General features: G+C 39.0%; 1 protein-coding gene across 2 annotated transcripts in view; it reads left to right on the forward strand.

Moving 5' to 3' along the window:
- The window catches only part of HPGD (15-hydroxyprostaglandin dehydrogenase), a 90,673-nt gene that overhangs the window by 27,532 nt on the left and 44,155 nt on the right, over window positions 1-18,986 (forward strand). For both annotated transcript variants that reach the window (XM_075611175.1, XM_075611166.1), the window contains exon 4: window positions 10,897-10,993. In XM_075611175.1, coding sequence (XP_075467290.1) covers window positions 10,897-10,993 — 97 coding nt within the window. The remainder of the gene's footprint in view (window positions 1-10,896; window positions 10,994-18,986) is intronic.

Genomic DNA, 18,986 nt, shown 5'->3' on the forward strand with positions numbered 1-18,986 from the left:
AATCGTCCTATACGTGCATAACTGATGTAAATAACGCATGTATAACAGGCTCTATAGTCTCCCCGCTTGCGCACAGCTTCGGTACAGGTAGGGAGCTGGTATTGCTGTTCAGGACGTGCTGACAGGCGCATGCGCGAGTTGCCGTTTGCCTATTGGGCGATATGTCCTTACTCGCGAGTGTACTTAAAGTGAGTGTCCTTAAACTGGGGTATGCCTGTAGTGCATTATTATGTAGAAAATCACATTTTTTTTTAAATGATTCATTGACTGTGTTTGTGTAGAATATCGAGGGAACAATGAAGTGTGCTACATCTGTTTATGGGGTAAGACTTACCAGTGGTAATCCGTAACAGTAACAGTGGTTTACCAGGTGGTGATGCAGCTGTTTTTGCTACCCTCCTATACGTTGCAAACTGACTGTAATATGCTGCATCATTGCATCTTTAGTTCCCTCAGGAGGACGCTACAACCCTTGGAAAGAACCTTTTGAGCAAGTGACCTTTATGATCTCTGCACATGTATGGATCAGGCAAACAGTGCTGTTCCGATTCCAAATGGAAGTCAGACAGCTGGTGGACTATCTGCATTGGTTGATTGAGGCCTTACTTTCTGAAAAAAACATTATAGGCCTCGGAGTGCCCTTGTATTTTTCTTCTACATTCTGTTTCCTTTGCTGGTTATGTTGTTTTCACCTCTGGTCACTATTGTGACTTCTTTACAACCTGCTTTCCCCTCTGGAAACAAATAATGACAAAAAAGCACAGATACATATAATACAAACAGTGATTTCCTGGCGCACTATCAGATATTAAACCTGACTGATGAAAGTAGTCCCATGAATCAATTGATGATAAGAATGAGATCCACGGTCCACAATGTCCCGTTCTTTTAGATTGGAGACTTGTCTGGAAATAGAAATGAAACAACCATTGCGCAGTACCCTATGGTCAGTGTTCCACACCCCCACCGTTGCTATCTACTTACTTAAAAATAGATAATAATGGGCCTCAAAAGGTTTCTTTATTCTCCTCACGGTTGGCTCCAACTGATTCCTGCTACTGGTAACACGATCCTTTTTTCGAGCATCAGCAACGCCATACACCGATTGGGAACAGAAATGGGCACCAATAGTGTGATACTATAAACATTTATTGTTTAAAATGACAGGCTTAAAAACATGCACTCACATGATATAACGCCCTATGCGTGTCCTACAACGTGCCGTCCGCTTAACATGCGAGGATGCCGAGGGATTGCAGAAGGAGGCTGGAGTCGGCATGAATCCCCGTTTCATGGCCGCGACTCGGAGCGCCTGGTCCCTCCTCCGCTGACGTTCTCTGCCAATCAACCTCTTCTCCTCACACAGGGTCTGCACGTCGCGGTACGTCCTGCAAGCTCCACCCTACGCGCGTTTCGTGACTCTGACGTCACTTCTTCAGGGGTAATCAAACCTGAATTTTTGGCTGAGCAACTCTCATCTACACCCAAGAACTATACTGCCATACTTAAACATATTAACTGTCTTGGTTACAATAAGAAACATCCTGCCAGGTTTTCTGGTAAACTGTGTCAGGTATGCATTAGAAAAGTAGCTTTTGAAAATGATCCTGCTCAAATGTCTGATTTTTTTTTGTTGATTGATTTAAATCCTCTGAATCATTTAAATCGTCAAGGGAGGAAGCTAATATCAGCCTCCTAAACATCCTAATCCCTCAATGGCACTATGGCAGTGCATGACGCTAGGGATTAAGCTTTTAAATAGTCAATGCCTATTTTTGAGCTTTGTTTTGACAGTACGTGCTTTTTGTTTTGTTTCTCTCTTTTTACTTTGTCTATATATACTCTTTCGTTTGAGGGAGCTTGGCTAAACGTAGCACTAGTTGATCAGTGTCCTGCCTCCAGTTTGGAGGGGAATAATCCCTATTGTTATGCACTGCCATTATGATATTGGGAGAAATTAAATTATCAGTAAGGAAATATGTCTACTTTATTAGAGAGAGTGAGTGAGAGACCGGGATCTTCGCCATAAACCAAGTAAGTGTTAATAATCATATTGAAGACTTCCATATTTAGCTCCTGTTCTGGAGCAAGCTTTAGCATTGTAAGCTGCCAATGGATTGGCATGGATTGCAGTAAAGAGCTGCTTTTTTATGTAAACCGTATTCTTGGTCAGGTTTTTCAATACTTTTACAAGGAAAGAGTTCTTGTTAGAGAGTAGAGAGTATTATTCCAACCCTTAAAAAGGTCAGACATTTTAAACAGAGCATCAGTGCAATAAAGGCCTTAAATTCAAAATAAGCACACCATGAAGAACCATTGCAACCACCATCAATAATATTAAGGGGCTTTTTTTATAGACCCGGAAGCAACCAATCTCAGAAAACTCCTAATTAAAGGGCCCGTTTGCTCTCCCATGTTACCATAAGTGGTATGATTTACAGGTGGGCCTTGATTGTTTTGTAAAAATGTTTTGAACCCATTTTATTATGAAGGGGAAAGGAAGTTGAGGATTGAAGCGTTGATAAAGATGAACCCTCTACTATAGATACAGCATGGAGTGAAAAGGAAAGTTTAACTGTGAAAGCCATGATTGAATTCTTGGAAGAAAATAATTTATTTGAATAAGGGTACTAAGAAAAATGTTGACTTTAAAGAAAAAATCTACCATCTATCCTGTTGTGTGTAAAAATTATGCTATTCGCCTATTTTAAAAAGTGATGTTGAAAAAGATCTTGAGTTTTTACCAAATTATTGTAATTAAGTAGTGATAAAGGAGCTAAAAGTGTTGTTATGGACATTATGATATTTTAAAAGATGCAGTTAATAATATATCACTCAACAAGGATCCTACATCTAAAGATGGATTACTAAAGATTAAGGTAGTGTTACGTACGGCACACCTGTGAGCACACGACCTGCATATAGGACAAAGGTTAATACACAGCTCACAAGCTTGACTACTTTTCACCTTGGCAACAGTCCCTCAAATTAACAATATCTCCCCTCAATCCATCCTAATAAACCATCTGTCATGAACAGCACACACGTGAGCGTGTGACTTAGATATGCAACCAGAGTTAATACACACAGCAGCCTTTCTCCTCCACAAGGTACTTTCAATTAGTTAATATTAATCCCTTACTAAATTGCAATAATATCTATACACTTTCACAACCCAAGATTTATGCAAAATATGTCATTAATATATCTGCCAGGGTCTCAGGTCCCTGTTTATTATAGAAAAACAACGCACTTAACACAAAAAAATCTGTTGTAGCCAGATGTGTCCCAAAATTTTAATACATTCTCCAGAGTATGCAACAGTTTATTCTGGCCCCCAAAGCATCACTTATTCAATGTTTTATTATATATAAAAAATACAGTGTTAGATTACAAAAAAAGGATGACAAGAACATACAATTACAGTAAATGCAGGACAGTTTCTTAAAATAAAAAAGAATAAAACAGAAATACCTATACATTATGTTACTATATGTCAGGATGTTCTCCCAGAGAGGTCACTGGCATAGTAAATATGAGAAATCACGTGTTGGGTCCAAAACACATCTGTGTTGAAATCTGATTTTCATTTTACAGTACCTTGCTAAGTCTTATGTACTACTTCCCCTCCCCCCACCCCCCCATTGAAACAACATAAACTCACCCCTGTCGTAAATCAGCTGCGAGATTAATGGTTTTATAACAGAGAAAAAACTTATACGAAACAACGTTTAAGTTTTCCTTAATATATAAATACACAATTAACTTCCCTTCTCTAATACCTAGTCACACGTGAGTCGCATCAATAGATTCAGGCATTCATGACAGACGCAACAGGACCAAGTATTGCCCCTAAATTTGAGCAAAAAATGGATATCCATCCCTTATTACCTGCTATACCTCATGTCTGGCCTCATTGCATGCGACTCTGTGCCACGATTACACACATGTAACTCTTAGTATGTACAGTAGATTACGTGACCTGATATTCTCATTTTTAATAAAGTCCACAAACGAAAGCATATGTCACCTCTCTCTGGAATGCGCCTGTAATTATTCACGAACATTTCATTTTCTTTGAGGCTTTCAGTCATCTCTGGTTATCGTTTATGACCTTCTAAACAACACATATGTTACTTTTAGTGGGCCAACTGTGATAGCTCCCTTCCCTCAATTATGTCCTCTTTGAAGACCAGCACAGACCCAGGAAAAGTCCTGATCTGTATTTTTAAACCCATGCTGTAGCTACCTTAACCCCATAAGCACCATATTTATTAAAATACATAATATCTCATGATATTATCATGACTGGTAGGTTTTAGATTTTGAAGTTTTGTATAAGAACCGAGAAAGTGCAATAATCCCAGACTGTCTCTATTTTGTTCGCTGCCTAAGATCTAAAAGTCCCTCAATATGCCAATGGGCATGCAGTTTTGGACTATGAAGAGAACAGAAACCTAGTTTCTAGCACTCTTATTACCGACTGGTAGATGAGTGAATTATTTAAAATAGTTTAATATCAAACAAGGAATGTAAAATATGTAAAATGTAAAATATAGGGTGTTAAAAAAATGCAACAAATAATATGCAGCTGTGATCCTATTGTGAGTGCTATATATGTGGGTGCGTGTGGTAGACTGGTAGTCAGTCGCCACTAATAATCAAATTATTACTGGTTGAATAAGCCCCTGTGGGGGTAAAAAAATGAGGTCATAATATATTATACCCTGACCCTGTGAATAACAGTAGGTAATGTGAACTGGGCTGATATCCTTGACCCTATTGAATTAAGGGTCTGGAGTGGATAGATGTCCAGTAATAGCCATAGGTTCAATAGCACCATGTGCCACTGTAGTCACCGGATCTCAACCACAATAAGGTAAGGGGACTAGGTATAAGATCATCTCGGGTGACTGCTATGGCAAGCAATAGGAATTAGTAAATAGTAACATTAGCAATTAGTAATTTAAAGACCAAATAAGGAGCCAACTATAATAATGTATCAGCCCTGTTTGTCCATTTTAACTTTTGCAGAGCAAAAGGGGGTATTTTTATTTATTAATATGGCCATTCCTCACTTCTTAAGAGCTGCAGATGTTTTAGTTATTTTTTGACTTGGCCTAGAAAATGGGAGAATAGGAGAGAGAGAGAAGGGGGGGGGAACTAAGTGAGTTAACCCCGATGGAAACCAACATATCATGGTCTTTTTGTCCTCCGGTGAAAAGGGGAGAATAGGAAAAAATTAAGACAAGTAATCGAGGGACATTTAGTGTAGCTGAGAAAGAGAACAAAGACAAACAGACAGGCATGTCAGAGACATAACATGCACAACATTAAGTATAAAACCTCTTCTTTTTTTTTCCTTTTTCTTCTCTACCCCCAGGGATTTATGTTAGAACTATGACACCCCCCTTTGGCCCTCTGCCAACTGGTGTGTAAGTCACTATCCCTGGGGGAATATTCAAAAGAAAATTTGAGCCTAAAGACTCTAATACCCATTAACCTGGAGGAATGTGAGGTATCCACTTTCAAGATTTGTTATCATTTCCAAATAACATAACTTGGGGCGTAGATAGAAAAGAGTTCCACTTCAAGTATACTGAATCACAAATGTAATTATGCATCGAAAAACATTAATGCGCTAAATCTGATTCAAGCACATATTTCTAGGGCAAAACTCAGTGTTACTGTGCATACATTAACATCCCTACTAACTTTGTGACTAACAGAAAATACTCCTGAGGAGTCTAGCTCTCAGATGACAGCTGATTATATCTCATGGACTAGGGAGCTGAAAAAGTTAATAGTATTGTAATATATATAATATATATATATATATATACATACAGTACATACATACATACATACATACATACACACATTTAAATATACACACACACACACACACACACATAACCCTAACCCAAGGGCTTAAGCAACAAAAGAATTAGCACATCGCAGGTAAGTGAGAAAAAGAGTATTATGAAAAACAAAATCTGGCGTTTGCATTTTTGGATCATTATACTGTACACTGCTTTCTTCACTTACCTGCAATGTGCTGCGTCTTTTGTTGACTCTGCCTTTGGGTTAGGGTTATGTATACATTTATGTGATTGCTATGTAGCATACACTTGATAGTACATGCTAATGATTAATATAGGTGTGCCTATTGTGTATGTATATGTGTATATATTGCTTTTTTGGTAGCTCTTTATAAAGGCTCCAGAGTGTAGCCAAAAAGTTGGACCAATAAAATACCTTTTTTTGCATATTTTTGGTGTGCCTATCCCTTTGTTATTTTTGTACAGTACCTTATAAGTACTTTGATAGAAGCACCCTCTCAGTTGTCTGGTGTATACTATGTGTGTGTGTGCCCCAATTATATATATCTATATATCGGTGGGCCGAACAGATCGCAAGAAGAAATTACTATAATTTGAACAAAGATTTCCAAACACAGCATATTAGCACAAACACCTCATAGTACCAACTGTCAAGCATGGTGGTGGAGGGGTGATGATTTGGGCTTGTTTTGCAGCCACAGGACCTGGGAATCTTGTCGTCATTGAGTTGATCATGAACTCCTCTGTATACCAAAGTATTCTAGAGTCAATTGTGAGGCCATCTGTCCGACAGCCAAAGCTTGGCTGAAATTGGGTCATGCAATAGGAAATGATCCCAAGCACACCAGCAAATCTACAACAGAATGGCTGAAAAAGAAAAGAATCAAGGTGTTGCAATGGCCCAGTCAAAGTCCAGACCTCAACCCGATTGAAATGCTGTGGCTGGACCTTAAGAGAGCTGGGCATAAACAAATGCCCACAAACCTCAAGAAACTAAAGCAACACTGTAAAGAAGAGCCGGCTAAAATTCCTCCACAACGATGTGAGAGACTGATAATGTCATACAGAAAATGATTACTTCAAGTTATTGCTGCTAATGGTGGTTCTACAAGCTATTGAATCATAAGGTATACTTAGTTTTTCACACATGGCTTCTCCATTTTGGCTTTATTTTATTGAATAAATCATGACACGGTGTAATATGTCATGTGTTGTTGTTCATCTGAGGTTATATTTACCAAATTTTAACACCTGCTAAGGAACAGATGATTGTTATTATGTCCTGATATGTAAAACCATAGAATTCAAAGAGGGTGTACTTTCTTTTCACACAACTGTGTGTGTGTGTGTGTATGTATTGTGACAAACGCCCCTCTTTTGTAGCGCTGACGTCTGTCTAGGGTTAATTATACAACAAACAGGATCATGCAAAGTATTATATTGCTTAACTCAGGCTTCTGCCTGCTTTATTTTCATCCAAGTAAGGGACTGCAGCTTTAACATGTGTAGGCAAGAGGCACTCAGACATTTTCATTCAGTGGTTCACTTATATCAGTGTCATAGCACTTCACACAGTGTCACTTTTAAGAAATAAAAACCAAATCATATAAAGAAATCCTATCCCTTTCAGGGAACTAACTACACATCAGAATCAGCCTCTAACTGCGAACTAACTGGGCCAACTAACCTGGTTCCCCAGCTTAAAACAATGCCCTCTCATTTAGGGTCACTAGATACAGCACAGTCTTTTAGCAACAGCAATAAACATTTGTTTTGTTTTGTCTTATCTGTTCGTGGTGGGAACACGGTCCCAAGTGTCCAGGCAAATCCTCTGGTACTGTGATACTTGGAGGGGCCGTCCACCCCGAACTGGATTCCGGGGAGCAGCGATACCCCCAGCCTCCAGGCTCTAAGGAGAGAGAGTGAAATGCAAAACCTCTCTGCTCTAAATACCTGTGCATGTGATTAGAAGAGCAGGTGAGGGAGAACTAGAGCCATTGTAATCTGTGGTCTGGATTTTCCATCCAGCTGCCTGAGTTAATGGGAAGCTGTGGAACGGATCATTTTTAACTATTCCTGCACTTTCTGACCTAAAATTGGGCAGAAAGCTGCCTAACATCTTTGGACTATGTCACAGTATATATATATATATAGTGACGGTGAAGGGGTTTACCAGGCTCACTGGTAAAGATTAAGCCCACTTGGTTACCACTGATCCGTGTGTTGAGGTCAGAGTATCAGCTCTTGGACCCAGTTGTAAGAAATGCATTACTGTGACTGTGTGCAGATTTTGCGACATTAAAGATTTTTGTGTGTATTGCCTTTCTTGGGGTGCTGGGACCTGGAGATTTGTAGGCTGTAAGGTTCAGGGTGGGTTTGCTGGAGAAAGTTTTCACTGAATGTGTCTACTGTATGTATCGGGGTTCCGGAGTTAGGGGCTAGAGACTCGACAAGGCTTTTTAATGCTGTACCAGTTCACCTTTCTGTTTATATCCATGAATATTTATTTATTTATTATTTTGGACTACTTCATATTATATCTAAACTTTACGGAGTTATACTGCGTGTCACGGAAACTATGTAACACAGTATTAATGGCTGAATACTAACAGCTGTTCTTGTATGGGTTAATCTTCACTCCCAATGCTGGTATATACCAGTATATATAGTGCATCGGTGTTGTCCTTTGAAATACGCTATAAGCCTATACTGTATACATGTACAGGAATTATTATGACCTTGTCCAAACGTTAACAGGTTTCATAAATATATGCAACATATCCATTTGGGTTTTGCTGCAAAAGGTTATAAAGGTTTAGTTAAAACTTAAGAATAAAACATGATGTAACCTAAAAACAATTCGCAATTATCACGTGGTATTCCTAAGTACATGTGTATGTATACACAATATATAACCACCTGGACGACAAAATGATTAACTCTTACTAGATCTATACTCACCTAACAGAGAACTAAATCCGTCAGTGAGCTGCCTGTCTCCCCTTTAGAAAACAGCATACGGGAGTTAACAAGCAGCTACACAGGCCATTGAAGACGGCACACTATGCGCATGCTCAGTCGAATATACGCTACATGTATAGTAGGAAGCATTAGTTTATGACTCCTACTTGATGCACGATCTATTTGGCTAGCAGTGGATATATTTTACATTACTAGTTATAACCCCACAGATAACATTATCTACTCACAGTTTATTACATCTACGAGTGAGATATCTGGCAGTGGGTGTACGGTTTCCCTTCTAATAACAGCAAAAATAAGGGGGTCATTAATTAGCTCAATAATCCGCTGCTTGTGGAACATGTGCGCATGCGCAGTCCATTATATTCACTGTAAGAAGTATCACTTATGACTTTCTACTCTTCATACGAATTTATGATTCACAGGGGACATTCTCTACACTATTATATATATCACAGAGCCATTTCACTTCATGTGACTACATTATAGTTTGAGTTTATAACTATCTACTCCTATACGTGATCACTTGGCCACATACAGGATTCATCCTTATATGGTCATTTCCTTTGGTGGTAATACCACCTATGGATATATACATACATCCAGATAGAGGATTCAGTATCTAGCACAAGTGATTATCATTACCTACTTATGATATATACACTTGCAGTTACTGCCCTGTGATAATCAATGATATTTACCATTAAGTATATGTGGATTTAAACACTGAGGGTACTGATATATAGGTATTTTTCCTGTCTCAAGGGATTTATATCTATTTTTAGTGTTAGGATTGTAATAAAATTTATTTTAACTGTAATACATTTAGTCATTGTCTGACCTTGTTATTTTATTAGAAAGGTCTGCAGTGCACCTATCATAGGGATCCTTTTGTGCACTTTGTCTATGAAGTGCACCCACTCAGTTAATATGTACTGATAACCTGTAAATGAACTGTGGGATTTCCAAGTCATGGATTCCGAGAGACCAGATGGCTAGCAAGCTTGGTGCCTATGAGTCTGTTTGGAGTCCGGACTTGAAAGCTTCAGGGATGCCAAAGTGTTAGAACAGGAGGGGTACTGCAGTTCTGCTTGAGTACCCGCATCCTGGGCTCACAGAGCTATCCAGCCACCATTTGCCAGAGCCCATACTCTGTGGAGCCTGGACAGCGGGTGGGCTCGGTATGCAAAGAGGTAGAAGTGCCAGGTTGATGCATGTCCCTTTGCAGAATGAGAAAAGGTGCCCACCTGGCTTTACAATACCAGCAAATCGGTGATTGGCTGGCCGGAGAATTTCCACTCTCTGATAGGCTGTAGAGGTTTGTGAATGGGACACTGAAACCCATAAGGAACTTTTCAGCCAATCAGGAGAGCAGATTCCAAGCTCCAAACCAACAGCGGCAAATTCATAGATGCTCTGTACTGAATAGACGTGAGCCGGCGTCAATGATTTTTTCTAAGTCCGCCTTTTTGAGAATGTATGTCATTGCATGCCGAAATCAGTTTCAGGATTTTGTAAGTACCTCCCGGTCATTGGAAAGGGCTCCTACAGAGGTCATTTTTGTGAATTTCGTTTAAAGGACAAGTTTATTCATTAGCCCCGTTCCCAGTAAGTGTGTTAACCGTGTAAATTGTGTTACATTGTGTGTATGTCTTTTCCTGAACTAAATTACAATTTAATTTACCTCCTTGTTTTGTTCAATCATATGATCCCGGTGTAAAAAGGTGTTGATAAACCTGGTCTCCGGTGACATATATATAATAAGCCCCTGAGTCTCATATGATAACATATCATTTGAGGACAAGATTTCTTGATGTCTTGAAGGACATGGGTATAAAAAGGTAAAAATGTACAGTCCTTTAATTGTTTCCTAATTCCCTATTTGTTTACATTGATTTTAAGAAATACTGTTGTAACTAACAATTTTAATTGATTTCACTTTGCATTGACCGTCCCACTTCTTATTCATTAAACTCACTAAAAATGGGCCACAAACACATTTTTTTAACTGTTGCAATCTATGACTGAGAAAAAGCAAAGATCATGATTAGTATTTTATTTTCTATTTCAGAATTCTGTTATAAGAGGAACTTATATTGGTTTAGAACATATGAACAAAAATAATGGGGGTCAAGGAGGAGTTATAATCAACATATCATCTCTGGCAGGTAAGATATTGTGCTAGCATGAAGCTATAAAGAGGTAATAACATCACCGTCACAGTACTCACAGTACCTACCGTTGTGTTTTGCGATAGTGGTACAACATTGAAAGCTAATTTTCCGAAAAGTTTTATAATGATTGAACATCAGGGGCTCCGTCCGGTAAGCATCTTGTTAACTATGCTGGTAACACTACAAATGAATGTAAAAAAATAAGAACAAATAATTGATAATTATTTCTTATTTTTGCAGTGTTTTAGCACAGGCAATAAAATACATTATTGACACATACTCCTAGGATATGTCAAAAGGACAATGCTTCAGTTAGCTCACAGTTGAAGAACTGTGGTTAGAATGACACTAGTCACGAGATTATACGCAGAGCTAAAAAAAAAGGTTAACTTGAGGACATTTGGTATGTAAGTGGAAGTATATTGTTAATACAGTACGTCCTTGAATTTGAGATATTGTATTCAGTCTCTACAACACACAATCTGTATTAGTTATTAACGACTGCTTTCACTTTTTTTTTTTAAACAGTCTATTTTATTGTAATGTTGGCTGACTCCATAACCTCATAGGATGTTAGCTACATTGTAAAAAAATATTTAAAAAAATGATTGCCTTTGGCAGTATTTTTCAGCTTGTCAATTTAAGGTAATTATTTCTAGGGAACATCAGATTTTGTCCATTAAAGCAGCAAAACATACAAAATCTGATATGTTTTTTTTTTTTTAAATAAAATAAGTCTGTTCTGTAGTGTTAGATAATACTTACTGTATTTTTTTTCTAATTTTTATTATTCAACTCTGCCATTTTTAATGAGTTTTAAAGGATGCTTTGTTTTCTGTAGCAGAGTTTAGTGCACCTCCACATCAGTGCAAGATCTCTGCAACAGTTTCCTGTTTGTGATCATTTGTTGCCTATATCCCCAGCAGTTTGAAATGTAAACTGTAAAAATAGATCATGTTACCTTGGTAATGTAAGAATACATGGTAGCTGCTGAGTTAGGCTAGGTCCCCGCTGCCTGCTGCAGCGTGCGCTATGGCATGCACTGCAGGGACAAGAACCGCCCCTGAATGGGGCCGAGCCCGCTACCTACCTTGGCCGCCACGCTGCGCGGCCAGATTTTTCTGAAGATAGGAAAAGTGTTCGGGACTTGCGACGGAGCGCTGGCCATGCCGCCCGGCGGTTAAGCCAATGAGGGCGAATCTGGTGGGTGACATCATGGCGCACCCCCGTCACGTCCCCCGTCTTTTCCCAACCAGCTCTGAACAGACCGGGGAACAGAGCTGGACGCGCCGCCAGCCTGGCAGGCATGCGTGTAGCGCTGACACCGGGGTCGTAGCCTTACAATGACTGAAGTAGCCATTATGTTAGTCACACAATCAGGAATCAGACAGATTTATAACAGGAACATAATGCCTATCCCTATAACAACACAGGGTGGGGCCCGGCATACAATAGGCGTGTTAGTAACCATTTAGGAGGGGGTTACACTAATTATCCCCTTTAATTTACCTGATAAAACCAGGGTTTCCCTTATTTTTGCATAAACCCTGACTCTTAATTACTCATTGTTTGTCTAATTAATACATGGAATTGGTGAATATAAACCATACTGTATATTTAAGAAAAGACCAGTTATGGATCAAGTAGGTTATCATGGAACAACTATGGAATTTTTGTAATGATCATTGGGGTTCACAAACTTTTTTTTTTTTACCCCTGTAAATACATTAGTCTTATCTGGGGACCCTCCAGTTCAACAACTATTTGCAATTACTGTAAATGTTCCCTTTCTCAGGAGATTTGGGTGATTTAGAAGGCATATAGCTTCCATCTTTCCTTTCCGATGAAGAAATCGGTGGAATGAATGACCGTAAACTACTCAAACCATTAACAATTGGCATTGTAGCAATGTACTGCATGGTACTGTACAAGTCTAGCATAATCATTTCTTATAACTAGTACATGTATTAACGTTCATAGCAGAATGTCAATCAATAAATACTTTCATGTTATTTAAATCAAGAATGACTCCCATTCTTATCTTTTAATTACAAGCATTGAAGGCATTATACAAGTGTTCTGGTTCACAGTTTCCAATGTTTGTAGTTGATTGCTTCTGTTTCAGGCAAATAATGATAAACCGGATTCAGTTTGTATTGAAAATTCACCCGTGTATTTTGAATATCCAGACTGTGTTCATTTCATTGCTATAAATAATTCATATTTTCATGAACACAAATTAATTTTACTTTAACAAAACAGACAAGCTTGCCTGTTTTCAATCCAGATCTATAACCATTATTTTTCCAAACTGAGTTTTAATTAATGATGCTACTGAGAAAGATTTTGGAAAGTCTTATTTTTTATTGATTAATCTGGCACATTAAATTTGATACATTTGGCAGGCTTTTTGCCCATAAGAAGAAAAGCTGGAGATTGATCGATTGTGCATGTATCATTTTTGTGCTGTTGCTGAAGCACATTCATCTTGCAGCACTTAAATAAAGCCTGCAACTGTTCTTTTTACATAGGCACAGTTCCATAATTAAGCAATGCCGTTTTATTGGCTCTTCACATGCTATATTGGATCCTGTTTTCTCTAGTAATTTGTGGTAAATGTAATTTTGATATCATTTTGAATAGATTGGTGGATTTATCAGAGGTTTGTTCTCAAGAATTTATCAATAAGATGATTGTTTTATTTAATTATGATTTAAAATGTTGCACTGTTGAATGGAGTTTGAAGGGTTTTTTTTAATTAAGCTTTTAAATGTGATGACTCTAGATTCTACTTATTATTAATTTGCTTGAACAACCTCAGTGATATTTATATTTGAGAGCTAAAAATAAGTGATATGCCTACTGTAGCTTTAAAAACCACCTGAGGATATAGGTGTGTATATATACCTTTACATATAGATATAGGTGTGAAACACCCTCTCTGAATTCTATGGTTTTACATATCAGGACATAGTAACAATATCTGTTCCTTAGCAGGTCTTAAAATTAGGTAAATACAACCTCAGATGAACAACAACACATGACATATTACACCGTGTCATTATTTATTTAACAAAAATAAAGCCAAAATGGAGAAGCCATGTGTAAAAAACTAAGTATACCTTATGATTCAATAGCTTGTAGAACCACCTTTAGCAGCAATAACTTGAAGTAATCGTTTTCTGTATGACTTTATCAGTCTCTCACATCGTTGTGGAGGAATTTTAGCCGGCTCTTCTTTACAATGTTGCTTTAGTTTCTTGAGGTTTGTGGGCATTTGTTTATGCCCAGCTCTCTTAAGGTCCAGCCACAGCATTTCAATCGGGTTGAGGTCTGGACTTTGACTGGGCCATTGCAACACCTTGATTCTTTTCTTTTTCAGCCATTCTGTTGTAGATTTGCTGGTGTGCTTGGGATCATTGTCCTGTTGCATGACCCAATTTCGGCCAAGCTTTAGCTCTCTGACAGATGGCCTCACATTTGACTCTAGAATACTTTGGTATACAGAGGAGTTCATGGTCGACTCAATGACGGCAAAGTTCCCAGGTCCTGTAGCTGCAAAACAAGCCCAAATCCTCACCCCTCACCACCGTGCTTGACAGTTGGTATGAGGTGTTTGTGCTGATATGCTGTGTTTGGTTTTTGCCAAACGTGGCACTGTGCATTATGGCCAAACATCTCCACTTTGGTCTCGTCTGTCCAAAGGACATTGTTCCAGAAGTCTTGTGGTTTGTTCAGATGCTACTTTGCAAACCTAAGCCATGCTGCCATGTTCTTTTTAGAGAGAAGAGCCTTTCTTCTGGCAACCCTTCCAAACAAACCATACTTGTTCAGTCTTTTTCTAATTGTACTGTCATGGACTTTAACATTTAACATGCTAACTGAGGGCTGTAGAGTCTGAGATGTAACTCTTGGTTTTTTTTTTGCAATTTGACTGAGCATTGCACGGTCTGGATAATCCAAGGATGGGAAGGGGGAAAAAAAAAAAGGGAGGGGTAGGGGATGCTCCCGCATCAGCAGGTAAGTGAGTGATAAGTAGTATGTCAGGCAAAATGCCGGTGCAAGAGAGGAAAAATATATATAACTGAAAAAAAGAGAAAAAGATCCTCCTTGAATGCACTCGGATTGGCCAGTGATTGATGATAATGAGTGTATTTAAAAACCTTTTAATCACAAGAGAAGGTTTAAAATAGGATTGTATAGAGGGGCATGGTGTATATAATCCAGGGCCAGCCCCTAGTAGGCAAACCAAACAAAGTCGTCCTCACTTGAGAGGAGATATAAGTATGACAACACCTTAATGTGGAACTGTGTCGCTCAGACAATCCCCATTACTATAATACCAGAATCGACGGCCCATAAGCTGTATGGAAATCCTTTTATCAATAATTCAATGAACCTAAAATGGTATAGGTCATTGAAGCTAAGTCTGGAAGGGTGATTATCTTACACCGAATGGACAGATGGTATATATCTGGATGATGTCCCTAGTCCACTTAAGCGGTGTGTACAACAAATAAACAAAACATGGTGAAAACAATAACAACGCAACAAAGATGATCATCATAAAAATGGAAACTCAACCACCATATGCATGTAGTAGTGGGATGCGTAGCTGAATAGTGTGTAGGCTCTGTAAAGGGCAAGCACAAAGTGTGCTATCGGAAACGCCCTGAGGCACGGTTCGAAGACCGTATCCAGTTATAGCCTCATGTATGTAATGCACGGTCTGGCCTTGGGGTGAATTTGCTGGGACGTCCACTTCTGGGAAGATTGGCAACTGTCTTGAATGTTTTCCACTTTTGAATAATCTTTCTCACTGTAGAATGTTGGACTTTAAATTGTTTGGAAATGGCCTTATAACCCTTCCCAGATTGATGGGCAGCAATAATTGCTTCTCTAAGATCATTGCTGATGTCTTTCCTCCTTGGCATTGTGTTAACACACACCTGAATGCTCCAGATCAGCAAACCGCTATAACTTCGGCTTTTATAGAGGTGGGCACACTTGCTGATGATCAATTAATCAAGAGCATTTGATTAGCAGCCTCTGTCTGCTACTTAGCATCTTAATTCCTATGGAAGCAGTAAGGGTGTACTTAGTTTTTCACACATAGCTTCTCCATTTTGGCTTTATTTTTGTTAAATCATGGCACGGTGTAATATGTCATGTGTTGTTGTTCATCTGAGGTTGTATTTACCTAATTTTAAGACCTGCTAAGGAACAGATGATTGTTATTATGTCCTGATATGCAAAACCATAGAATTCAAGAGGGTGTACTTTCTTTGTACCTTTAATGAGACAAGGCTGACAGTTATTAGGTCTTTAATTTGGTGATTATTGTTATTCTGTTTTGTGCTATTCAGCACTTATGCACCTCGATGGTGACAGGACATATTCCAATTGGTATCATTGTTGATTAGTACCTTTAATGAGACAAGGCTGACAGGTAATGTTTTTTTCAATTTGGTGGTTATTGTAATTGTGTTTTGTGCTAATCAACACTTATGCATCTGGGGTGGGGGTATATCAGTTTGGGCATTTCATTCCATCACTGCACTACCCTGAGGAAGGTCCCGTTTGTGGGTCCGAAACGTTGGTGATTTGTGTCTTTTCTACAATATATATTCTACAAATCTTAAACTGAATGCTGTCGGCTGATTCCCGTGCGAACGGTATTGTATGTTTATCTACTTATTATGGGACATGCACCTACCCTATTGTGCTTCATTGGAGTCCTGGCTATTCATCTTTTTATATATATATATAAATATATATATATACACCCCCCATACGGGTACTGTATTAAAAAAAATGCCCTCCCCCAAATACATATTAAGAAAAAAAACAACCACCTCCTCTCCCAAATATATATGTAGCCCCCCTGCTATTTTCCCTAGCCTGGCACATACTGTACGTTTTGGTAATAGTAGGTAGTGCTAGATTTAGGCACCTGTTAGGTATACAAGTTAGGGCATCTGCTGGCAGTGTTAGGGTTAGCCAGCTTGCACATTGCCCTGCATTTGAGTAGTCTCATGCACCAGTTACAATGTTGCAACTTCAGGCTAATTTGTTGAGGTATGAGTCACCATTAGGAAAGTTCTAGTAAGGTATGTGACCAGTGGGGTGACTGGTTAGCAACATCCAGTTTTGTCCAGAGACCAGGGGTGGAAAGGTTCACACCCCCTGGGTATATATGTTGGGGACCCTCCCCTTTATCATTAGGTTCTAGTGAGCCTTATGAAAAATCAACACTAGATGGTGCTCTCTATGCTCTCTACAGTGCTAAGTGCAAAATCAATATATATATATATATATATATATATATATATATATATATATATTATTGTGGCAGGATGGTCGTGGTAAGTGAGGAGACAACACGACTTTTCTGGTGAAATAGTGCTGGTGGATTTATTTGTCCAAAAAGGGTAACTAAAACAATGGGTACACTGTCCCTTTAAATTGAAACGTAAACAAAAGCCTAACCCCGGTCGGGGCACTGACTAAACAAAAGTGCAGGCTAACTACCTGGCTGGCTAGCTAACCTAGTCCAGCCCAACAAGGTTCAGCAATAGCAGTTGGCTCCTTACCTGGGAGCTTTATTCTCCCCCCCTTGGGACAGGATCAATCTGAGCAGCTTGTGTCTGTCTGTCAACACTCCTCTGTCTTCTCTCTGCACCTCAGAGAGAGAGACTGCTGCCCCAGAGGCATTTCCTCTTCCTGTTTTAAAGCAGGTGAACTAGCTGAATTTGAATCACCTGTGGACTGCTTAACAAGCTGGGTTAACCCCTCGTCTACTGGAAAGCATGCATACTGCCATCTCCTACTAACATATACTGAGTCAATGACCCTGTCACAATATATATATATATATATATATATATATATATATATATAATAAATAGTGAATCAAGTGTGTGTATTCAGTGACTAACACGACACAATAAAGTGAAAATAAGTGCAATCAAATGAGTGCAATAAATATATAATAAAGTGAAAACAAGGCTAGAAATATGACTCAAACTCTTTGAAAGGACTGTTTCACGGTCCGATGAGAGAATTCGCTGAAAAAACCAGGGTAGCGATGATGAACCTTATGAAAAAAAAAGAAAAAATTACATAGTGCAATATTGTATGTACAATAAAGTGAAAAATAGGAAGCTTCCGATTGCAAACTCACAATGAAGTATATAATAAAGAGCAGAGAATCCAACCGTGGCAAAGATGGTTCCAGGCCGGTGCAGTAGGAGGACATCAGATCTCAAAAGAGAGAAACAAACACCATAGTGTAGATGGTAACAAGATACATTTTTACCATAAAGTAAAAATGGAGGCTTACAATGTTGAAGAAATAACACAGCAGGGTAAGTATAGTACAGATGGGGTGATGCACCGAGTCGCGACCTCAGAGTTCAACTTCACCGACACCGCTGTGAGTCTCTTTCGCATCCACGCTAGAGCCGATGCCTCACTTCCGGTCTTCTGCCCCACCGGAACTGAAGTCAAGGGGTATTCCAATGATGCCTCTCCCTCTGGATCTGTTCTATGAGTCACGCTCAACGCGTTTCACCGTTCTGAATGACGGCTTCGTCAGCAGACCACAGCACCACTAACACCTATCTACCAGGAAATCTCCCATGGTGGATAGGGGTGTTACATTTGGAGGCTCTGCTGAGATCCAGACTTGGGATGCTTGGAATACAACTATAATTGCTGAGATTTGTACTTGGGGTGCTGTTATAGTAACTGCCATTGAATTGGACTATTGGAAATGTACATTAAGTTTTGCAAACCCCATTTGACATTTGGAGCTGCAGTAAATTGGGTTATTTGAATTGACTTTAATTGTTACAAGCAGTACGTTGAGTGGCCAGTGTGAAAAAATTGTGCTGTGAAAGTGCCATTACCTTTTGGAGCTGTGATAAAACGAGAGACTGTGAAGATGGCACCCCTATGGAACTGGCCAGAGGACAAGGAACCTGCC

The sequence above is a fragment of the Ascaphus truei genome, chromosome 1 (assembly GCF_040206685.1).
Source record: "Ascaphus truei isolate aAscTru1 chromosome 1, aAscTru1.hap1, whole genome shotgun sequence".
Classification (NCBI taxonomy): Eukaryota; Metazoa; Chordata; class Amphibia; order Anura; family Ascaphidae; genus Ascaphus; species Ascaphus truei.